Here is a 25578-nt window from a genome sequence, read left to right as displayed (position 1 = left end):
GCCATTGCTCATATGCATATAATGTGTTAAACAATTCCTTATTTTTTCTTATATGTTACGTTGTAATTTTTGTTAATTTTAATTTCAACTAGACTTTGCCCTGATTTGATAAAGGCAATCTTTCGCCGAAACACATGTCATTAGGAAGGGCACTACGTGTGATGAGACCAATAAAATATGAAATCTGACTTTTTTTAATATAATGGTTTTGTAGCTTCCGGGCGAACATTTGACTGGGTGCAGCCACACAGAGCACCTCATGTCTGCTGTACGAGTTCAGAAGAAGGCAACTGACCAGGTGGTGTCATGGAGGTTGGCAAAGACATTTACAGAAGTCAAAACCTAGTTATCTGAGCTCTAAAACTAAACTGTCTCTCAGAATGTCCGTAACTAAAAAAGTATTGTCCCGAGTCTAAACCTTACCTATATCCCTTACGCTTTAACTAAAGAGTCTCAATGACTCCTTTCTCCTGGTGTTTTAAAAGAAAGTCCCTTCAGGACTCCAATCAATAACAGGGGGAATGACTGCCTCAGCCTGGGCTTGAATTACATCCAGTTCCAGACGTGGCCAGGAGAAATTACTCCCTTTCCCGACTTCTCCAGTAATATTCAAACTGGATATAGGGGGAAGACTGCCTTCCCCTGGATGTCTAGTTTCAACTAAGTTCCAGTTAAGATCAGGGAGAATGGCTCCCTTCGCCTGTTTTATGTAACTTTGTCTTATGTAACTTACAACAGTTGCAGGCTTGCCTTAGCCCATCAGTGGTCTTTTCTCTACCACTGTTTAGAGGGTTCCTCCCTCCGATATTCCCCTTGTACTTATTTGGGTCCCAGACCCTGTTGGCTCCCTCCCCTTTTCTTGTCAGGAATACTTGGTTCACTCTCCTGCCATGAGGATAACATGTGTTGATATCGGGTTTGTTCCCAGACCCTGGTTTTTATTCTTATTTCATCAGGTCCACTCGATTCACTGCCCTACCAAGGACTGTCACAAGGAAAATGCTTCTTACTGTTATAGATTTCACCTTGGTTCGGGTCCCAGACCCTTCGTCCTCTTCCTTTCTCACCAAGCCTACTTGAGTGACTCTCTTCCCGAGTACTGTCACAAGGAAGATCCTTTGCATCTTTATCCCAGTGCCGTTGGTCTCTCTCCCGCACCTCCAAGCCCCTACCAGTCCCACGCGACATGCTCCTTACCTTTATTGGCTCCGCGATTCTGGGCCGGTTCTTCCTGGGTGTTTTTTATTTCTCGCGGAGCTGAGTGGGCGTACCTGGCTTCTGTTGCTCTCACTCTGCGGATCTTCTTCCCGGTCTCTTCACCAACGGTGTGGGCATCGTTACTGGACTGCTCAGTCCAGCTCCCGGAGGTCGCACCACAGTCTGCCAGGCTCCAGTCACGACCATACCTGCTCCACAACATCAGGCAAAGGACTCCAGTAGTCAGCCTTTAGCCTTTGGGAGCAGACTGCCCTTGGCTTTCTCATCACGTCCTCCCAGTCTTCCTCGAACTTGCCGGGCTGGACTATCATTCGAGCTGGTATGCAGCTCTCTTTCTCAAAGCCTTTTGTCAGTTGGTATGTATTTCTCAGGACGACTCCCCAGCGGAAGTCTATACTGTTCCTGTATCTTTTCTGAGCCACTCTTCATGACTCCTGGTGGCCACCTCGTCTCAGTACTGGCTTTGCTGGTAATCTTCATGCTTTGGGTGACCTTTTTCATGCCAGTACTAGAGTTAGTCATACTATCTGTATTGTTGGGAATCTTTGTCTCAGTAGTAAGAACTATAATGTTACAATAAAAAAAAAGAAGTGCTATCAGGGGATGAGTGGGGTGGAAAGGTGTTAACAGGCTTGAGAGGGTTAGGTTTGGGGTGTTATGCTGACATTTACCCAGATTCCCAGGAGCTAGGAGTTTAGTCCCTCCTGATGAGGTCCTCCCACATTAAACCACCCTCAAGGGGAATATTGGATGGTGGCCTCGCCTCCCTAGCCTCATGAGCAGGGTCTCCTAGTGAATCGTCACAATGCTCGGATACAAATCCATCTTTGCAGTAATAATATATGCCTCGGAAGACTTAAGAAGGTCTTCAGTGACTACATTTGCACACGGACATCATTTGGCAGTCAAAAGAGGTAGCAGCTAGTATCCCAGGCTTGCTCTTTGCAACCTCTATCACTCCTTTGTGACTCTGGGTCAAACAAACAGTGCAGGGACATAGCACTTAGGAGACACTAGTTTGGGGACAGTGCACAGAGCAGCAGCTGGCACATTAGAAGTACTGTGTCAAACAAAATTTCAAAAACAAAGTTATTAATTTGTATCCTGCTTAATTTCACAACGGTGTACCATTTCACAAATTGAACTGCAATAGTACAAATGTTAAAAAATTATACTCTTGACAACTACATGTATGTCCTTTTTGGTTTTTGAAGATTTTTTTGTATAAAAAAGAGCCACTTGAAGTTCCTGCAACGTTTTCAGAATAGGATACATGGCTGTGTAGTTCCTCCTTTTTTTTTTCAATGCCGTTAATGCTTTTCCTTTGTTAACATAGACACATATACCTGGAGAATTGGGCCAAGATCTAGTCTTATAAAGGTAGCCATATATTACAGACTAGTGTACACGGGCCAAAGTGCAGGTTTTCATTAACAAAGTAGGTCCACTACATATAAAAGGCAACAGCTCCCTCTAGCAGTGACAACAGGTGAAGCAACTGCATAGGACAAACATACATGTTATGTTATGAGATTAGAAGAAAGAATCTGCTGTACCTCACAGTAGCGAGATGGGGGGTGGGGGGGGAATACTTCTGCCCCAGTGTGCCCTGATGCGGCATTGGCAAGGCAAGCCTATTTAACGACCTTCATGAATAAGGCCCAGGTTGGCAATTGATGTTGCACTTGGCATATGATGGCTTATTGACTATACCAGTCATACGTTAAGTTAATGTTAAAGGTTTCTATACAGCACTCGGTTGCCACTAGTGTGGTCTCCAGGTGCTCAGGCAGATCTGAAGTGAAAGGACAGGGGGCGGGTGGTTAGTAAGGTTGAGCGGGGAAAAGAGCAAAAAAGAGCTGTGATGTGCTGTTGGAAGCTTCAGTTCGGAAACACTGTTCACTGAGCATAAATGTGGTATTCGGAAGTTGGCTGCCACGTGCTGTTGTGCAAGGTTATGTGTGGTTTGTTTTGTTGTTGTTAAGTACGCACGGGTTGTGGTGCTTTAGAGGTCTGGTTGTGTTAAGTCCAGAGTTTAAAAAGGTGTATGCAGAGGAGTGGGTTTATTAGTGTGGATTGTTCGTGAAGGTCTTGGATATCCGTCCAAGTGCTCCACACCACCCACACTAGGAATCCAACCAAGTGCGCCACCCCCAAACCAACCCCCACCCGTCAAATTCCACCCAAGGTCCCCACTCCACCCATCACAGGAATCAATCAATCCATGTGCGTCATAGCCACCCCCCCCCCCGAGAATTCATCCAAGTGCATTGCATCCCCCCAAAATTCACCCTACTGCTCCACACCTCTCACCCCTGAAATCCATCTAAGTGCGCCTCATCTTTCACCCCCGGAATTGATCTGAGTGTATTCCTACCCCCGCCCACCTGAAAATCCATCCAAGTGCTTCACATTTCCAACCTCCGACCTAAGTGCATCAGATTCCCTAACCCAGACATCCATCCAGGTGCATCACAATTTCCACCCTTGAGATCTGTCTATGTGTGTCACATATCCAACCCATGAAATTCATCTAACTGCGTCACCTGTGCCAGCTGTGGTCTTCGTCTCCCCCTTGGCTGCCTTTTCTGGGCTTAACCTTAATTGTTACCACACCGGTCATAATTCCTGTCCTTCTCCGGAATTCACTAAACTGTCTGATTTCTTAGTACCAGCACAATTTCTAGCTGGGGGATGTGTTCACTGGCCACAGGGGAATCCGCAGGGAACCATTGGTCATCTTACTCTATGCCCTTTGGGTGCTGTCTATTTTCCAATTGGGAGGGTCTGGTGCATTATTTCTGTTCACTTGTTGGTCCTCACTGGAGGCATGCCTAAACTGAGAGTCACCCTTCCCTGATTTCATCCCCCCCCCCAGTTTCCCTTGAGCCTCCTTCCCCGGTCTAATCGGATGGATGGATGAACTAACATTATACACTGGTGAATTTTAAGCCTCCCTTGGCATACATGTTCAGTCCTGGTCATGTAAGGATGTATCCTACTCACAAGGATTAGGACTGGTGTATAAAGCATTAAATTGCATTATATTTTTCTTCAGAGGTATTTCAGGTTTCACTTGGCATATGATTACTAGAACTTAAAAATGACAGTCAATGGCCATTGTCAGTGCTTTAGTATCTATAGGTTATTATACTGTATATGCAAGATCCGTTTTACCTTTGCTATGTCACCTCCTGTGATGCCAACGATGTCAAAGACAGACAACTTTCTGTGATGTTGTCAGGGTCAAAGGTCCTGCTATGTCACCTGGCAGATGTCACTCCTGCTAATCCTGGCATTTTGGTAAATTGACGCTGCAGATTTTGCCTCCAGCAGCCCCACTTTGGCATTCAACAAGCAAATCAGGTAAGAAAACATCTTCACTAGCCTGTCAGAAACAGAGGGCTGCACTGGAGTATCTTTCGTCCCCATAGGACTCTAGAATTCAGTCCTCCTTTGAGAGTATAGAGGACAACTAGGATTCCTCACAGGAGGCACGTCGGCTGAAGCCATTTGTGACCAACATGCGTCGGGGAATGCGGCACTGGAGGCCAGAAAGAGAAAGAATTGAAAAGTAAAAGCAGGTAAGATAGTGAAGAAAAATATACCCTTACGTAGAGCAGGTCCGATCCCACCTATGCGCAAGGGGAAAGATGCGCAGGGCAGGGCGAGCAGAGCATGGTAATGCTCACGGTCAAACCCTCGCACACTCAACCAAATAAAAAAGGAAGGGTTTTATTTTGTGGTGCAGACATTTTTGTTCCCGTCCCCTTTTGGGGACGACCATACAGTATTGAGGAAATGGGCGGGATTAAGGATTACAAGTCTTTAAGGTAGCAAGGGGAGTGTCAGCATCTTTGATATCGTCTAGTTGTATCTTTAAGTCCAATAGGGTTGACGTAAGCCCAGTAAATTAAGTAATTCCAGGAAACTTTGGATCTGAAGATATGTAGCCCTATCAAGCATTTTTAGCAGAAAGGGGACAGTGGTGCTGGGCCAGTAATTGGTGGGGCTGTTGGGATCCAAGGTGGCATTTTTAGAAGTGGGAGGACCCAGGCGTTCTTGAGGCTAGAGGGTACTGTGCATGAGGCAAAAGAGGAGTTTTCTGAAGAATCCTCACAGAGCCTGGACGCCATTCCACAAACACTTGAGGCTGTGTAACAAAGTTACAGTCTTTTTTATCTCACTGCTACTTACCGGGGTGCAAGCAGCCACTAACGCAAAGTGGTTGAAGATCAGCATGTATGAGGTGCTACAACTAGCAAACGCAACTGAAAAAGGGCAGAATGCAGTATGAGAGGAACTTTGCGCCCAATGCCTGGTAGGACTTCAAAACTGTTTTGTTTGAGACATGAGGACAGCCATGGAGGGCGAAGTCTGCCACAAACTTGGCAGCAGTTGCTGCACGGCGATACCTGCTAATGATGCAACCAATGGAACACTTACAGAGGCTAAGAGATCTGTAACTTGCATGAAAAGATGACCAATGACACATGATACTGCATAAGACAGTTGGTTGAACTCCTAGTTTTCCTGGGTGCCCGCGTGGATGCCCGCCATGTTCAAAATCACTTTCCCTGTGCTTGTTGTTATGCTTGTTGCCTTCTGTGCTGAAATAGTGGATTATCAAAAACTGCAATTGCAGCAAGAAATACATTCAGTATATAATGTCTGCTAACAATATGGGGAATGAGAGTAGCAAAAAGGTGGCCCAGCATCCTGGAATGAACAATGGTAAAGATGAGGTGCAGGTGGCCTTTGCAGTACCACCAACAAATGCAGAAGATTATGATGGCCTTTGGGTAGCATGAGCCCCAGACAGGCGGGGCTGCATGGTATTAGGAGTCACATTGGATGGGTACGAAGGAGGGGGACACGAAAAGGATGACAAGGCTATGGATGTACAAGACAGTAAGAAAAGCAATGGTGGGAAAAAGAGTTGTCAAACGATAGATTGGTCGGAGGGGGCTATGCAATTGAAGGTGCTGATACAGCACTGTCCAGGGGGCTACATTTACCAGCTGCAGGAATAATAGGAACGGGAGGGGGCACTCCATACATGGGATAAGGTATCATTGACGGCTGTAATACAACACACATGGCCCGAGAAGCCATGGGTTAGGAGTGGGATGGAGGTGCTCAAGGGAGGACCTGTGGGGCACGCAATACATTTGGTGACAGACACGTGGGGTGCAGCCGCACAGTCCGTATCAGGTAGAAACAGCAGGTAAGTAGATTACAAGGGGTCAACATAGAAAATTGCACTGACACTCTACAGCAGTAGGGTGGTGGCCCAAATCATTCAGGCTGATCGTTTCCAGGAGACTGCAGTCACTGGGAACAGAACTAGCCAATGCATACTAGGTCGGTGAGCCAGGCTCACGGGCACTCGCTGAGACTAGGGGAATTCAATTAACCAAGATAAGTTCAGGGAGGCACGCGCGCGCACACCACAGCACAGTTGGCAGTTTCAAATCACCCCTTGGCAGGTGGATCTGGGAAGGAGGATGTGGGATGAAAGGGCAATCCAGGAAGAGCCAACCAGAAGTTGAGTTTTGGTGACCTTGAGAGGCAAGAAGTATACTGCGTCCTCGATGTCTACAAGGCCCCTCATTGGTGGGATGAATATGTCCCTGCCCACCAGCTGATGCCATCTTGTGTTTTTGCTATGTGTACTGACCAATAGCAGACAAAAAGTTCTGGAGGTCAGCACGATTATGTATTGCACACTAACAATTTATGGGGTGGAGCGGGAAGGAATGTGGCGCCACACGAGGAGTTGATGGCAGGACTGTTTCGCTCCAATCATTTCTTGCTAACATATGTCACACTATAGGGAACTGACGCGACCCCACCAATCAGCTTTGTGGGACACTCAATAACTTGAAACCCTAATTGCAACGTTCACTCACTACACAAATAATGTACTTGCTGTACAAAAGAGCTGAGCAGTTTTCTCATCAATCAGTTCTGTTCCACTCCGCAGTTTGATTTGCGCTTGCCCAGCCGTACAAAACAGCGTTATTTCTTGCCTGTTGTACGCTCCTTTCTGGTAAATTACTGATTATGTGCTAAAATCCCATCAATTGTGTTTTAAAGCTGAAAAGCACCAGCACAGGTTTCGTGCTCAAGAGCTTGGGTCAGGATAATTTTAACTGGTATTGTCAGCGAAGAACAAGTTAGTTATCCCTGGTAACATTCTTTCAACTAGATATTCCTCCCACAAATTCCTCATCTTATGATATCTTAATTTTCAGCTTCAGCTGCTTTGGAAATTGTTTCTCAGCAGAGGGCGTTGTGCGTCGAGACGGTCGGCGATGAGCCTCGAGGGCGTCCATCTCGGCTGACATTGTCGAGTGAATATACCACATGCAACCCCAATTGGCTTCTGTTCTGTTTTTTCACCACCATATGCAGAATTAACAGCCTTGATAAGTGCCTTTAATTGATCAGACCTTAAAAGAACGCAAAGGCCTAAGCTCTGAACTTCTACAGTGGGGTAGGTTGGGAGGGCAATGAGCAATACGTGGGAAGAACATCCAGTCATAAGAACATTCGCAGGGGTAAGTAACTTGTTACTCAAATGGATTGTGTCCTCCCACGTATTCAGAGACTCCCAAAGCAGTATTAGGTTCTTTTGGAGGGAGTAAGAATTGAGAGTGGTTTGTCCAGTATTGAGCATAGAACTGCCTTCCCAAATCTTACTTCATTGTTAAAAGTGATTAAAGAATAATGTTTAGTGAACATGTGGAAGGTGGACCAGGTAGCTGCCTCTCAAATGTCCTTTATTGGAACACCCCTCTGAAGGGCAGAGGAAGTTGCTATACCCCTAGTGGAATTAACCCTTAAACCTTCCAGGGGATCTTTCCCAGCTAGCCTGTAGCACTCAGAAATAACCAGTATGCTCCATCTGGATAGGGTCCGTTTGGTGACAGACCTAGTTTGTGTCCTGTATATCCAATGAAAAATTGGTTGTGCTGTCGCAACTTTGCAATTCACAAAACATAAAAGCCCTCCTCGGTTCATGTGTATGGAATCTTACCAGGATGAGGTGGAGGATAGAAAGCCAGAGGCACCATTTTTTGTGCTTTAGGGTAATCTGACACAATCTTCAATAGAAAAGAGGGTTTGACCTTAAGGACAACTTTATCCTTGTAGAACGTGGTAAACAGAGTTTTACAGGATAATGCCTGCAACTCACCCTGCAGGCTGATGTTATCGCTAACAAAATGGTTTCCTAAGTTAGCAGCCTTAAAGGGCAGGAATGGAGTGGTTTGAAAGGAGAGCACGTCAAAACTTTAAAACCAAGTTAAGGTCCCAAGTAGGTACTTGGAATGGTGTAAGAGGAAACAAATTTGTGAGTCCTGTAAGAAATTGAATTATTAAGGCTATTTTTAAATAGGATGCCTCTTCCGAGAAGCACTTGAATATTGAAAGCGCTGCTAGATAACCCTTGATTGTTCCAATCTGGAGCCCCAGATTTGCCAAGTGTAGTAGAAAAGATAACATTGTACATGTATTGCATTGAGAAGGGACCACATCCTTTTCCCTACACTAGGTTCAGAACTTGTTAAAAACGGCAGCAGTATAGGGATTTTGATGCTGGCTTTCTGGGAGAAAGCAAAATCTTCATTACGTCCTCCGGGAGGTCCCAATCCTTGTACCTCAGCCTCTCAGAAACCAGACGTCAAGGCCGAGTGTCTTGACCTCTGGGTGGAGAACCACAACCAAGATCCTTGGTTTGTGGAAGACGAATTGGAGGGCAGATGTACATGTCCTGAAAGGCTAGGTACCAGGTCCTCCTGGCTCAATCTGGGGCAATTGGGATCATGGAATTCCTGAACTTTATCAACCTCCTGATGAAGTGGGAAATGAAGGAGACTGGAGGAAATGCATACAGGAGTGGAAACTCCCAGTCCACTATGAACGCATATCCTAGAGTTCCTCTTGGAGGAAATTCCCTGGAGCAAAACAGTTTGCACTTCCGGTTGACAATTGTTGCAACCAGATCCACTTAAGGACTTCCCCAAAGGGTGAAGATCTCTTGAGTACTTCCTGAGCTAGTTCCCACTCCTGGGAGACTGCTCTGCCTGGTCAGAGCTTCCTCCGCTGTTCTCTCTTCTCTGGCTAGGTGAACTGCAGATAGAGAGATTCCTTCTTGAATTGCCCAGAACCATAGCTGCATTGCTTCTATGCACAGTGGTAGTGACCCTACGCCTCCTCTCTTGTTGAGGTAGTACATGGCCAATGTGGTGTTTGTCATTATCAGGACATTCTTCCCCCGTACAGAGGGCAGAAAGGCTTTCAGTAGTAGTCTGATTGCCCTCAGCTCTAAAAGGTTGATGTGTAGTTTGGACTCTGATGGAAACCAACGACCGCTGATAGTCAGATCATTGGCATCAGTCACTACTGTTATCTCTGACCAAGGTTGCCAAAAAGGTTCTGTCAGAATGTTGTCCTCGTAGGCCCACCACACAAGGTCCTTTGAGACTGCTTGGAAACTGAAGAAGGTCTGACATCCTTCCTGAAAATTGGGACCACTGTATTCTGAGAGCCCATTGAAGGGATCTTATTTTCAGGCGAGCCTCTGGCACCAGAAAAATGCAGGATGCCATGAGGCCGAGCAACTTCAAAAGTCGAAGGCCGGAAGACACTGGGCACACTGAAATTTGGTGACCAGCTCGCCTCAGAAGGCGAGGCTTTTCCCCAAGGATGTATCCAGGATATGATATGGCATTTCTAACGCGCATAGACACAAGTGTTTCAAGGACTGCTCCAATAAACTGGAGTCTCTGAGATGGCATCATGTCACACTTCACACAGAAGGCCAGTCTTAGGAGGGAGTGGCAGGTGATACTGAGATGTTCCTCGGCATATCCGGGTGATGTGCCCTGATCAGCCAATCGTTCAGGTAGGGGTAGAAGTGAATCCCCCGCTCCTGAGGCCTGCTGCCACCACTGCCATTAACTTGGTGAAAACCCTAGGGGTGGAGGTCAGCCCGAATGGCAGAACTCGAGACTGATAATGAGAGCTGCCAATGGCGAACCTCAGGTAGTTCCTGTGCTTGTGATGGATTGGCATATGAAAGTAAGCATCCTGAAGGTCCAATGATACCATCCAATCCTGGAGTTGGAGGGCCTGAAGGGTCTGAGAAAGTGTGACCATCTTGAGCTTGTCCTTCCTGAGGAATTTGTACAAGTATTTCAAGTACAAGATAGGTCGCAGTCCTCTGTCCTTCTTGGGGATTAGGGAGAATACCATCCTCTGTTCCTCTCCATACTGGTTCTATAGCACCTTTCTCTAATAGGGTCAGAATTTCCTGCAACAGGAATGGATCTGGAACAAGGTCTCAGGTTTTAAGGCGAGGCAATCACCCTGGGCTACTGTTTCAGATGCTGTGAGAGTGCCTCACACCGGGGTTTCGCGAGTCAAGACCTCAGAGAGGTTTTGAGGTGGCCGAAGCAGCGGCTGATGGTAAAGCAGCTGCTGCTTGGGCGGGTTTTGCACATCTCCCTAGTCCACCACGAGGGAATCTTCTCTGTCCTCTTCGAAAAGACCTTCCCCCTCCAAGATGATCCACTGGGGTGAAAATGCTGTGGCTGCCTGACTGCAGCACTTAAGGACTTAGCTGCTGCCTTTGAGGTTTGCAGCTTTTCAAGGCCATCATCCGCCTTATTTCCAAATAAATGAGTCGTCAAAGGGCATGTTAAGGAGCCTGGATTGTATATCAGTTGCAAATCCTGACTTCCTCAACCACACAAACCTGCGTATGACCTTGCTTGCCGTCATGACCCTGCGGACACGGTCAGCAATGTCCAAACCTAATTGCAGAGACTCACCAATGGCCTCTTTGTCATCCCTTTTCAGGTTCATGAAGCTGTCTCTTCCCTCGCCCTCAGGGATGCAATCAGCTACCATCGCTTTGGTTACATAAACATGTTGCAATTAGCAATTCACCTATACAAATATTATTGGGCCTTAAATTCCACGAGTCCTAGATAAACCAAGGCTTTATTAGGTTTAATCTTTGTTGACAGGTAAATGAAGGCGTGGTAGTGGAGAATAATGATGAAAATGTCCTTATGCCACAGAATGTAATCTTCAGTCACTATAAACCCAAGTCCTTTTTTGTTCCTTCTGTTGTGGGTGACAAACCTTGTAAGCAATTTGTACATCAAGTCAAGGCGGACCTCTAGAAACTTGACAGGTTCCCAAAAAATAAATAAATACAAAATTTTAAAAAAAAAATCACACAAAAAAAAGAAATCAATGTCCGCTAGCTATTTCAAACCCACAAATTAGCAAAAATGGGTTTAATAAATCGCAGACAAGGGGACAATGTGGTATTATGGGGCCAAAATATGCCTATGAGGCACACAAACAACTGAAAGATCATAATTTCTATTCTTTATAAAGACCCAACTACTGAATACAATTATGCTTTAAAAGAAAATATATGGCAAAGGTTTGGTCAGCAAGGGATAGTTTGAAATATCGCACCATTCCAACTTTCTCCTCAGTTCCTACAAATATTTCCAATCCACAAGGTAGACCTATTATAGGTCTATAGGCTCTATCACTGAACCAATGGAACAATATTGCATTCTAGTTTTATTAGATATTTCCTCTTTGTGCAGTCATTTCACATGCAGATAAAGCTGCTGATATTTATCTCATAAATTGGTCCATGAATTTTAAAAGAATCCTCATTGATGCTATTAGAAATTGATTTTGTTTTAAATCATTATTATTGCTTCTTTAATAATGAATTCTTCTTACAAATAAGATTAGGTGAATACATTTGTTAATTCCAGTAATAGGAATGATTTGAAATAAAATGTATACATATAAAAATATAGCCACAGTCATTTGGAACGTTGGGACATTTTGATACTTGTACAAAACAATCAGACTAAAATGATTCTAAAAGCCACAAATGGTCATTCTATTCTGCATGCTTCTCCCTTTATTGTTCTAGTAATGTCATTAACATAAATAACTCAGGATTCTTAAGAGGACAAAGATATCACTATAATGACTGCAACTTTAAAACTACTTGCTGATAAAAAAGGTGTGTGTGTGAGTTCGATGGGTTATAAACCGAAGGTTAATTGAAAAGGGTTTTTTTTTTTAGAAAACTTCAAAAATTCCCAAAAATGTGTTATACAAGATCAGAGAGAACCAGTTAATATCCGGGAAAATCAGATTTGTTACAAAAATCACTGGTATTTTAAATAAACATTGGCATCTATTAAGAGAGGGCAAATCGCTTCAAGCAGTAACTCGAAATAAACCATAAACGAGGCAAGAAACTAGGGGGCTCTCTTACAAAACGTCATTATGTTACAGCAAGAAACCCCTGTTGGTTTGAAATGCAAGCTCTGTCTTTTCCATCTGGATTCTCCAGAATGTGTAAGCAAGCCATCTATTTTTCAAACTGAAAAAGTAAAATGGAGGCACTATTATCAGCAATATTATTCATTGCAATAGAATTTGAAGTTTATGGCCTAACCTGTCATTGTCATAAATTATACATAATACCGTTAGCAAAATTAAAATATTGTCTAAATGTATAGTTTTCAATTGCTCTTATGTCATTTTTTATTGTATTAGTTTATAAAACCCATATACAAAATAGAATTAGAATCATTAAAAAAGCCTCATCACAAAGATAAAGAGAAAAATACAATAAATACAATATCCTAAAACTGGTTTCAATCCAAGTAAAAATTATAAACCAAATGGTTCCATATTAACATACATACACACACAGATGAATTACGTAACCTCAATCAGATTCAAGGAAGAAAAGATACAGTTGCAATTAATAAAGATGTTGTTTCCTTCTAAAAACCTAAACCAGAAGGATGATTCATTTATGTTGTGTCATTAAGATTATCATATTTGTCTTGCCCAAATAATTAGAATGCATTCGATGAGTATATTTATATACAATCGGGCCAAATTTACTTGCAACATGCATTCATTTTAATAAGTATCAATTGAGCAAAAGTACAAGCAGTTGTTATTTTGAACGTATGTATTATTACTATTTACATCTTTCTGTGAATTAGCATTTATTGCGTATACAGCAATGCTAATTGATTTTTCCACTTACCGGTAATAAGCCAATATGGCATGTATCTGCATGAGTTGATTGATATGAATTGTAAGGAATGTTTCAATTGATAATTAAATGTGTCCACTCATACTGAATTATGTCTATTTATGGTTGATGTTTTTATTGAATAACGCATCAAGCACCTTACTAAATTTCTTAGGGTTAGCATTTATTGCACTTTAAATATTGTTCTGATTTCACTTTCTTAAATGAAATATGAAACAGTTATAGTTGTGATGGGTATTGTGGTGTAAAACCCATTAATTGGACGTCTGCATTTGAACATTCGTCCTAGGTCAGGACCAAGATTAAGCTGTACCCAGCAAAGGAAAAAAAGACAGTGGCATGATTCGAAAAGCAAGACTTTTTACCTCGCAGTAAGTGGGTTGGCCCCAGTGTATTCACCTTTAAATTATGTTAAGACAAATAACCGTTTAGCTGTTGAAGTTGTTTTGAAGTGCCCACACATTTGCAATCATTTTGAATCGTGTTGGTTTACATATAGCTCAAGTAATATGTTGTTTTGCACAATAGAGTCTGAGGCAGCATTGCTAGAGAGAGCTTACCAGAGAAAGGGTGTGAACAATGCTGCCTCTTTGTTTAACATGACAATGTATAACAAAATACATTAATCTGACCTTGATATGTTATAACAGTTGGAATCTTACATTAACCTATTTTGTTCAAACCAGCTTCAAGATACAGGTGCAAACCTTACATAGGGATAGATGGGAAAGAGAAATGGCAAGTTCAGATAAATTATGTCTGCTCAACCATACTATTTGAAGACCTAAATGCAGTCATAATACTTATAATAGTGGTAGATTCTGAGAAACATACAACCCAAAATACTCTGAGACTATGTGTAACAAGGTTGTCAAAAGGGCAGGACAGGACAGGACCAAATTACATTACACAGTGATGTAAACTATAGTTGGCAATAGCTGGAACTAGCAACATTGAAATCACATTAAAATGACTCCAATGTACACTGCATTTTCAGTTGATGACAACAATAAAGAGATTTTAATAATGAGTTTTCACTAGAACGTAAAATCCACTGGACCAAATAGAAACCTATTTACTGGAACCCCTCTAGCTTTTAAATGACTGGCCAAGTCTTTAATACATTTGGGTCTTGAAAGGGAGTTTGAAAACACAAACTTAATAAAGATTGACTGATCTAGTTATAATGTCTTTAGAATAGATGTGTAACCAGGAACCATAAGAGCCTTAAGCACGAGCCATTGCAAAATATATGCTTGAACGATTCCAACTACATACCTTCTACAAAAATCGATTCTGTTGTTGAAGGAGCTAGCGAGATGGAGTCATCCGATGCAGTCCTACCTTTACTATACCCATGATCAAAGTCATCCATCTCTCCCGTGAACTGCCTGAAAAGAAGGGGAAATGGTTATGATACAGACATCAACATGGAGAGAACAAAAATGCATCTGAACAGTGAAGACACTCTTTAAAAGCATTTATTTACACAATGCTACTAACCTTATTGTGATTGATAGAGTACAATGTACCTAAAAGGCTACTATCGTGAATCAAGGATTCAATGGATGAGAGGGCATGGCCCTGTCATTCCTTCAGCGTGATATACGAAGATCTGAGGGACACTCCTAAGCTAAATAGAATAAAGATGGATGATCTTTTAAACATGAGAATATAGGATCTCTCTGAACCACTGCCTTTACCTTTCCCACCAATTTGTAAAGCAAATAAAAGATGCATGCCCAATTCCAGAACAGCAGGCTTTGGAGATGACCGTTTAATAGCAGTGCTCCTGCTCTCCCACCGACCGCTGAACTGAAACATTCACTGTAGGTGAATTCTTTTAAAACTATGGGGCCATGGCCAACTCAAGCCCATACTACACACAGCCAAGCAACCAAAAGGAGAAGATGAGATGTTTAAACAAAGTGAAGAATATATAATGTCTCAAGTCACTGAAATGACAAAGCAGGAGATGATTGGGAATCAACAGGCCGTTGTAGATATTTAAAGTTCACAAAATATAATTAGTGCCCCTGTGGATAAAGTGTAAGATCTGATTTTTAAAAAAAGAATACTCAATGAATGCATTTCAAGGCCAGGAGTTCACTCAGATCTTTACACTTACAGGTACGGAAAAGCTTGTAAACAGAAAGGCATCATAGAGCCTATGACAGATTATTGTCAAATATTCAAGGTTCCCTGTGAGAGAACAGATTGTTAAACATGCAAGGGAGGTACAAGACTTATCTTGGAATGGTAACATGCTGATATTAGGTGATCTCACTAAAGATGTGATGGACAAAATCAGAGGTTTCTCCCTCATTAAGAGAATAACTTCTCCACATTCAAACAAAGAGCTGTCAGCAGATCTCGATGCAACAATGTGCATATGTTTTTTTTTCAAGAAAGTAATGAACAATAGTGGTAGCAGGGTTAAATCCAAGTGCTGATGTGTTAAAAACAAAACAAAAAAGCTTAGTTTAGAGAGGTGTGTGTTCGTGTGTGTGTGTGTTCGTGTGTGTGTTCGTGTGTGTGTTCGTGTGTGTGTTCGTGTGCGTGTGTGTGTGTGTGTGTGTGCGTGTGCGTGCGTGTGCGTGTGTGTTCTATGAAAACCTTTAGCCAGGTTCAGCAAATCCCCAAATGCTTCATCAGTATCGTAGGAAAGGCAAGGTGTGATCATTTCTGGTGCTTTGTGAGGAAGGACAACATTCTTCCAAAGGAACACAAACCTCATTTTATTACAAAATCATTGCTTTAAAACAAAAACACTAACAATATAAAGAAAAAGCACATACAATATCAAATTGGAAACTGTTTAAAAATGAATCAACACAGCCCAAACCATCTGAAATATTTTGGGAAGTAATGCTCGCCCCTCCACCGTACCCACCCATACAATGTTGCTGGTCTTTACACAAATGGGGGAGAAGTGGATTGCAGTACAAAACGCAGTAAAACTGCACTTAAACTTCAAACAGCAGACGCACCACACCCACCTCACCAAAGGGGCCATTCACCACCAAAATAAATTGGGTGCTTAGAAAGGAAAAATAAAAATAAATATCCTGCTTGCAGCCAAATATGAGAGAAAATAGTCGTGCTTACCTTCTAAAGAAAATGTATGACTCACAGCGGGTAGTCACTTTGCAAAGTTGCCGGCTACCGCTGATTCCTTTTTGATTTCTACATGGAGCCTCTTTCTGCCCAAGGTTCGTGGCTCAAAATCAGGGAAAATCAGCAGATAGCGATTTCCTATACAAACCCCTTTGCACCAGATGGCCAGCTGAAGACTATTTGCCATCACAGACGGCACAACAGACTTCACCGACCTGATCACCACCATGTCACTCACACATGCCAACTACATCTTCCTAGGGGACTTCAACCTCCCAGGCAACAAGGGCACCAAACCAATGAATGAAGCTCTTCTCGGTCCCCGACACCCTCAGCCTCTCACAGCACACGAAAGCCCCAACACACAAGGGTAACATCTTGGACCTAAAGATCACGGCACGGTCTTCCCTCCACTACAGCTCTCCTCTTGCGCTTGACTGGTCTAACCAGCTAGCCGTGCTTTTAAACATCCTGCACACCACTCCATTCAAGCACTCACAGCACAAACCCATCGGACAAACCTTCAGGTCCTTCAAGAACTTTCTGGTGGAAGCCATCGCCAACCTCCACCTTACACGGACCGTAACCCCCAAACGAACTGCGACTCTCGACTGGAAGCAATCAACACCACCCTTTCAGCCTCCATCGACCGACACGTGCCTGTCAAACAATGCACCTCCAAACCGAAGCCATCATCACCCATATACGCACAAGAACACATCCTCATTAAGAGTTATCAGGAAACAAGAGTAAACCAGACGCTGCTTCAGAACCCACATCTGACCTAGTGCTCCTCAAGGAGCTCCGAGCAACCTACTGACAACTCATCAACACAGCCAAGGCCTCCTAGCATCAGAACACAATAGCAGACGCAGACAACAAAAGCAGAGCCGTCTTCAAAGCGGTCAAGCACTGCGTCAACCTGCTACCCGCCCGGGCAATACCATTCTCCATCGAAAAATCGACCACAATCAACACCTTCTTCATAGACAAAGTCAGCAAAATTTGGATTCACCAGCACAGACACCAGCTCTACATCCACAGACCCACCTCACGACCCTCATCACGAAAATCTCCACAGCCAGCCTGGACAACATTCAAGACACTCTCGACAGAGGACCTGGTAGAAACCCTGACCACCACCAAAGCCACATTATATGCAGACGACATCCTCCTAGCATCCAGTAGACTACCAGGCGCTTATGGACACCCTACATCGGCGCATGGGGATCAACAACCATTTCCTACGCTGGTTCAAGTCCTACCTCGCCAACAGTTTGTTCAGATGGACTCCTATGAATTGCCAATGCTACCTGTCACCTGTGGAATCCCGCAGGGATCCATCCTCTCCCCAGTGACCTTCAATCTGTATATGGAGCCTCTGGGAGCCCTCCAAGCCACACACCATCCACAGATACGCAGATGACACACAGCTATACCTCAAGATCGACTCCATCAAGGACATCTATAGGCTGAAAATCTGCCTCTCGCTGATCCAATCTTGGATGTCCAGTGCATGCTTCAAGCTCAACCCCTCCAAGGCCGAATTCCTACTTCTAACCAACATCACCAAACACCCAGACATACAGACCTGGCCATCAACCATGAACTCTGAGGGCTTCACACCAGAGCTCACCTCCTGCGCCAAGTCCCTTGGGCTATTGACAAATAACTCTCCTTTAAGACGCACATAGCTAAGAAAACACAGACATCTTAGTATCAGCTCTCCCTCCTGCGATAAGTCAGGCCCTTCTGACAGCTTTAGATCCACCGTACAAGCACTGGTCCTATCCCACCTGGAGGGGGGCAATGCACTCCTCAAAAACCTCCAGTCGTCCTACCTTGTGTCCCTAAGATCTGACCTACACGCGGTCGCACACCTCATCAAGGGTCTATGCAGATGCAACCACATCAACCCCATCGACCTTTACGGGTTCCCACTGCATGCACAAATCACCTTCAAGTCTTTCTGTATCATCTATAAGGCAGTCGCCCTCAAGTTACCCAGCTAACTTGCGGAGAAACTCATCATATCTGGTGGACAGTGCACCACCAGAAGCCAGGACATGTGCAGACTTGTTAATTCACTGCTGTAAAAAATAAAGGACCAGAAAACAAGCCTTCTCCGTCTAAGTGCCAAGAACCTCCTCCCAGTCAGCAACAGACTCGCCCCCACACTCCTACAATTCAGAAAATAACTCAATACCCACCTCTTCAAGGAATCTCTCTGCCTCAATAGCTAGGCTATCACATGACACCAAATGACTCGCTAGAAGCCGCCCATGCCTCTCTGCTACCCACCACCCCGTACAGCTTTACTGCTCCTCTGTGCCTCTATGTATTCCACCCCACGCTGTATATCTGTTCTGTTACCTCTGAAAAGCGCTCGGTTATGCATCTGCACTGTTACGTACCTCTGTAAAGTACTGTTATTCATCTGTATTGTTTTATACTTCTGTACAGCGCTTTGTTGCTTCTCGAAGCTTTGTCTGCGCTCAATAAATACAATAATACTTGAAATCTCTGGGAAATTTCAGGGGTCTTAACTAGAATGTTCGAGTCCTGGGGCAGTTGCTCTCCGTCTCCTTTGCTCTTGTCTAAAAGCACCTCCTCCCTAATCCAGACGTCCTTAGTCCCCAGTTAATAGATACTGACCCTCAGTAGACTAAAAGATTAGATACACGAACAATGTTAACCTAAAGGCACATGGCAGTGTTTTACTAAATTCATTAAACTTCTTACACTACTCTAACCAATAGGTTAATTTTCTAAAGGGACATGGAACTGTACCTTGCAGATATTCCGTCTAATTTCACGCCAATGTCTTACTCATACTCTCACGGTCTGATGCTAATCTCTCACTACTTTCCTCCTTCAGACTCCTCCCCCTTTTACTACTTACTCCTCTGTCCCTTCAATCTCACACCATGGCCTACGCCCTTTGATAACACTCCTGCACATTCCCTTGCACTCCTACTTCCTTCTTGACAACACTATTGCCTCCACCACACCACTACTCAATGACCTTGCTTTAATTCACTTCTGAACACGTCACAATCACCCCATACAACATCTTACCAGACCACACATTACTCTTCCACACAAACTAACACTGCAGTACTACAGTACTACCTACACTTACGAAGTAACACTTCACCTGCTCCAATAATTGCCTCCACTGTCCATTCAACCATCCTTCCTTCTGTTGGTCTTTTTGTCTGCCACCTCTACCTTCTATGACCTCACCTGAACAACCCACACCCTTCTGCTTCCTCTGGGCTTTCTTATCTCAGAACATGTCTTCAGATTGGTAGTATGTCCCTAACCAAATTAGCCCCAACTTCCCTGCCTGTAAAATGGAAATTACTCCTAAGGTAAGTGAAGTTCTATTTGGGGGTTCCAACCCTTTCTCAGGTTGTGGTTGGTCTAGTGGCCCTGCAGGGAAGGGCTTCTCTTCAGGTGTCTTGGGCTGCTGTGTGCTGTGCAGTTGTCCACATAGCATTGTATGAGATCCAGCTCCGAATTGGGACCCTCAGCTGCCACTGTGCACCTCAAGGTAGGAGTGGCTCTGGATTACTCCCCGACAGACCTTCCACCCACAGCTAAGAGGAGTTCCCATCCACACTTGACAAGGTCAGAGTACTGGCCGTGTTACAATGCACGTTGTGTTATAAGTGAGCCATTTCCATCTTTGGAACAACTTAATGCTGTCAGGACCGCCTTCATCCTTGATATCATGAGGGAGCCAAAATACCCTCAATTATGTACCCCTGCGCATATTATCAAGGATTTTCACAGTTTCAATGAGTTTCAGAATACTATTGTTAGTACAATTTTGAACCTCCTCCATGCCAGTGGAAAATTCACTGTTCTTCCGTTACACCCTCCTATTTGCTTCTTCTTATGTTATGACTGTCTTCTCTGTCTGCACAACCCTACCTGCAGGTCCTCTATTTTGAGATCTAATGGCTTGACTGCTAATTCAACGTGGTCTGACCTAGAACTGAGGTCAGCAGGCAGTGAATTCAGAGACTCAGGAGTGTGCCGTGGGTCCAAACAAATCCTGCTTAGGGTCTTTCTTCCAGTCTTTCAGACTGTGTTGGGCAGGTCTCACCCAAGATGGTCACAGTAACTCTAAGAGGGTATCTTCCAGCTCTCCTCAATTGCCATCTTCAACTGCTTCCATGCATTTTCCACATCTACTGCCTGTGGTCATTGTGCTACAGCGTTTCCACCATCACCATGGGAAGAGGTAGGTTGCACAGAATGTTTTCCAGGGTGAACAAGTACTCACACCTATATGCCACTCCAGGTGCAGAGTTATGGCACTGTTTCCTTCAGTAGTCCGGCCCCATAAGAATCTTGGTCATCTCTGCCAGCTTGGTTGCCTTCCAGGGCTCAGCCCATCATTACCACTGCCAGCCTTCACCTGTGTACAGTGAAAGCAGAGCTTGCAAAGCACATTTTGGGAATACCCAGATGCATCACAATCTCTCCTCCACATAGCCCACTACCTCCGACTATTTTGTTGTAAAAACGCTGAAGGAAGAAAGTACAGTAATGACAACAAAAGCTGCTGATACAGTTAAAAATCACATTTTCCAAGTTGCAGTATTTATCGTTGGTCAACAACTCCTAGAGGAAACGTGGAGGAGTGCAGAAATGAAACGGAGAGCATCTGGGGTATGAAGATGCTGGTAAGGTTTAATTATTCTTCTATAGCTCCATCTGCCAAATCACTCCACAAAATTAAGGAGTTAGTACAAAATAATGATAGGGTAACTAGCAATACATGGAGACAGAACAGAGAGGAAATAAAGCAAAAGAATACACAAGATTAAGTAAAATAGTAAATAACGAATGTCAATGAACAAAATGAAGTTTACAAGACAATCAGACCTCCCCCCGCACAAACATGGATGACAGTGCAATCCTAAAAAGTTCAGCCAAGGACCCAAAATCGACTCGCCCAGATGACAGTGTGTGTCTGGTTTATTGTTTTATCACTATCCGCTTTGCCCCTTGGGTATTGGGAATGCAACACTGATCTATGTACCACTGTATGCCAGATGCTCAAAGGGGTCTGTGGGGCAAGCAGCTTCTGTGGAATTCTACTCATTGGGATCAGACACAAGGAGGGGTTAAATGTGGCAGCGAGCTTCAAGGCCTTGCAGAGTGGCAGATCAGCAGTTGTCACACTGGAAAAGGGAGGCACTGATGCCAGGCGAAAATGAATGTGGAGAGCTATTTGCATATTTACGGCCAAGACTAGAACAACTGCTGCATCTGTGAGGCTAAGATAATGGGCAAACCTCTTGGGAGCTTTGCCCACATCTTGCATCATCTGAGTGTCTGCAAACAGTTGCTGTGCTAAGAGATGAGGCATGTATTGTTCCTTGCAATCAAGGACAGGCAACTGGCAGCGGTAGAGATCGCTACGATATGGTAGGGTGCGATGAGACCATCTCTGAAGTATATGCAAGAGTGAGTGCCTGAAAACTATCATTATGTTTATGAACAATAGAGGAACGGGGCACTCATGTTGAGGGTGCAGGGTGTTGGATCACAGCCATGAACACTGTCAAATTCATTTGTGAATGGTGCACTATGTGGTGGAGCTACAGGCACACCTAGAGTAGACAGCCGGTGAGACACAGCAGATGGTCTGTCAGCAGTGGCGATGAACAGAATTAGTCTATTAGGCTATACAAATCCAGTTCTGGGGCACGCACTCAGCGTTATGCAGCGAGCTGGGAAGCACAAACCAATAGGCCATGTATCATGGAAAGTTTTTTTTCAATTTCTGTTTCAGTCAGTGGTGGGCTGGAACATGATTTGTTTTGTGCCTACCTCCCCAGTTACTTAATGTATTGAGATCACATAGGTTTTCTGGAATACAAAAGGGAAGTCTGAAACTGCAAGATATGTTTCAGGTGTTTGCACTGAAACGCTACTGGCAGCGGGTGAATGACTTGCAACTTGAAGGTATTTGATGCTTCTTTTTTTAATTAGCATTTGGTTAAATTACATTTCAACCTTTTGCAACAAGAAAAAACAAGAAAAAAGAAACAAGAAAATTCACCATTTAAAAAACAAATTAGAAAATTGGTACGTTCATAAACTAAAATCAGTGATTTCAATCTTAAAATAAATTACAAACCCAAAAATCACACTCCGATTTGTTCTTTTTCGGTTGCCCATTTTATGAAGCTCACGAAACCCACCACAGCCACCATCACAGAGGATTGAGAGTGGCTCAACAATCTAAACCAGATTTTCTCAATGTCAGTGATCTCAAGCCAGACCATGATTTTCTCAAGGTACGGGGTTCTCAGAAGGAGTAACACTTTACAGAATAGAAATAAGTGCTGCAGTATTTCCATTTCAGTTTTCATGTTACAGAACTGCAATAAGCATCTCTCTGAATAATTCCTCTACGAGTCAAGATCTGTCTGGTTGAATGCATAGCGAACCGGAAACTCATTTAGTCATTCCTTACCTTCACAGAAGAGTATATATTCAGGTAATGGGCCAGTATGCCCATTAGCTTATGCTCATTGTTTAAGTGTTCAAGGGAGGAATAGCCATGCATAGTTTGTTTTATCTTGCTGATAAAGTCTATGTTTAACAATGGAGGGATTAGTCGATAGGGTTTCCTGCATCAACTCCATTTATCAAGTAATTTGGTACTGGTTTACCCCAGAGAGTTACCCTGTTCACATTCTTGTCCAACAAAAGAAAACGAAAGTCCTCATATAGAGAATCTTTGGGGGTTGGGGGAAAGGAGTCTGGGATTCTGCGATACAGGGAGAGGATTTGTCATTCGAATCGCTAGGGACTTTAGGCCCAATTCAAACCTAATAATTAATTGATGCTGGAATAGAGTTAGGTAGACAACACCTTCCTCCATACGAGTGCCTCCACCTGTTCTATGTGCCACCCACCCATAGGTGCAGTGCCTCAAATTCATGCAACACTTTTGGCACTATACCCTTGTATCATCAGATTACTGGTTTCAAAGAAAATGTACCATAATTGTTATCAATTATATGCAGCTGGCCTGTTAATGCCAAGGCCTTGCTCCTCACAAAGTCCTTCACATAGGCTTCATTTTGTTTGTCGAGGACTAAGAACCCTAAATATATCATGTTACGACAGATCTCTGCCGTGGAATTATCCAGACACCAGGTACATTTCATCTTTCTTTGCGATTTTGTCTTAAGATCTTTGTCTTTTTTTTTAGTTAATACTGAGGGCATTCTCTCTTGCAAACTGAAAATGATGCAAAACTTTTTGAAGATCTATGGGGGTGCGGTCGGACAAGATGAAATCGTGGGGAAATGCCATACAGATGTATTTTATTCCTGCTCATCGGTGATGGGCAAAAGCATCCCGAGTCAGAAAGTCCTCTGCATCTGGCACCTATAGGTTAAAGAGACCGGGGGCTAAAATGCGCCCCCGTCTCAAACCTGTGGTGGTCTATCTTCCTTGACAAGCCGCCCTCCATGTTCAATCGGACTTGGATATTCTAATTATTATGCAGACCTACCAATATTTTTAGCAGAGAACAGGGAATTTCCTATATCCTAAGTTTGGCCCACAGCCTCTGATGACTGACCATGTCAAATGCCACTGTGAGATCTATTGAGGCGACACGACAGATGGAATCGATTTACCAGAACAAGCAAGATCCTGTAGGTTTATTACCAATAACCCATTTAGTGCTGTGCCCTGCTCTTCACGGAATTCGGTTTGAAACCTAGGGAGCATACCCGCACTCTTAGCCCACTGTAAGATGCATCCAGATAATGGACGCAAAGATCTTACTAACGGCGTCCATCACCATAATGGCACGATAGTTATTGGGTCCGTTCTTGGGCCATGCTTTTGAATGAGAACCACGTACAAAGTCTCCCAAGAGGATGGGTGACGGCCCTTTGTGAGGACATTTTCAAATAGATAATATAACATTTTAGACTAGCCTTCAGGGTCAAATTTTAATACCAGGTTTGTCAGTCTGTTAGGCCCTGGAGCATAAGAGCGACTTGCTTTCTTAAAGCAAGACAAGATAACATCTTGCTCAGCTGCATAATTGTGGTCATCACTTTCTGATGGGCCCACCATTAATTCTAAATTCTGTATGCTATTCCCCATTGTGCATGCATAAATCGTATGGCAATATTCAACCCATTCCCGCCTCAGAAATGGTATTAAGTTGCTTTAACTCTAGCGTGTTACCTACTGAGTTCATTAGTGAACAGAATCTCTCGCCCTCCCTTTCGTTTTGTAGAGCCCTGCTGTTCCTTATCCAATTGCGATATGACTGCTTCACCTTACTTAGTTCTGAGGCCACCCTATAAGTGGAATTGTGCCCCCCTTTCCTGCTTATTTTTAATTGCTGCTTCATCTGATCCTTTCTTTCCTTAATTTCGGAATCGAAAGGATGAAGATGCAATTGTTTACTTTTTTTCCACCCCTCAGAAGGGACCATTTTTGGACATACTTTATGAATTATGTTGGAGAGTAATGGATTTGATACTTTCTAATTTTTAAAAAAAGTTAAGAAAGCTGGATGTGAATCGAGTTTAGTGGAAACGTAGTCATTAGTAAATTGCTAGGGCTGTTTTAATGGAGGATATTGATAGGGGATGCTACCCAGCGAGACCAAGTCGAAATAGGGTTTAGGGTTTACATTTTTGGTAGTCTTTGAAATGGTGGCATTTGTCAGTGCTGGCCTCAAGAACACACCAACTCTAAGATTTTTCCTGAAGGTTTTGAGAATGCACTCACACTAAGGGACTTCCACAGGCAGTTCCCTACCTGGGCCAGGCATCCCTCAAGCCCAGGATGATCACTAGAGATCGGTACCCTCCCCCCCCTAATGGCCAACAGGCTGGTCGTGATGGCCTAAGGAAAATGCCCTTCCCATCAGTGCCCCTCTGGTGGTAACAATCCAGATGAATCCTAATATGGGTACCACAACTCAACTCAATTGTTGCAAGAAGTGCCTTTCAAATATTTAGATCTCACTTTGTTCTTTCCTGGCATGTCCTTGTACTCCTCACCCTGAAGTACTATCTTTCCTCTCCCATTCTTCTACTCTCCTCCCACTCTCC

General features: G+C 43.7%; 1 protein-coding gene across 5 annotated transcripts in view; it reads right to left on the bottom strand.

Annotated features, from left to right (window-relative positions):
- ARHGEF18 (Rho/Rac guanine nucleotide exchange factor 18) overlaps nucleotides 1–25578 on the bottom strand; it is a 1645252-nt gene that overhangs the window by 938994 nt on the left and 680680 nt on the right. For 4 of the 5 annotated variants that reach the window (XM_069649229.1, XM_069649230.1, XM_069649231.1 and 1 more), the window contains one exon: nucleotides 14624–14736. In XM_069649229.1, the coding sequence (XP_069505330.1) occupies nucleotides 14624–14736 (113 nt within the window). The remainder of the gene's footprint in view (nucleotides 1–14623; nucleotides 14737–25578) is intronic. The other variant, XM_069649233.1, reaches the window with a different exon arrangement.

The sequence above is a fragment of the Ambystoma mexicanum genome, chromosome 1p (genome assembly GCF_040938575.1).
Source record: "Ambystoma mexicanum isolate Mex_15411 chromosome 1p, UKY_AmexF1_1, whole genome shotgun sequence".
Classification (NCBI taxonomy): domain Eukaryota; kingdom Metazoa; phylum Chordata; class Amphibia; order Caudata; family Ambystomatidae; genus Ambystoma; species Ambystoma mexicanum.
Note: the sequence above shows the minus strand (reverse complement) of the source record. Positions and strands in the feature narration are given on the sequence as shown.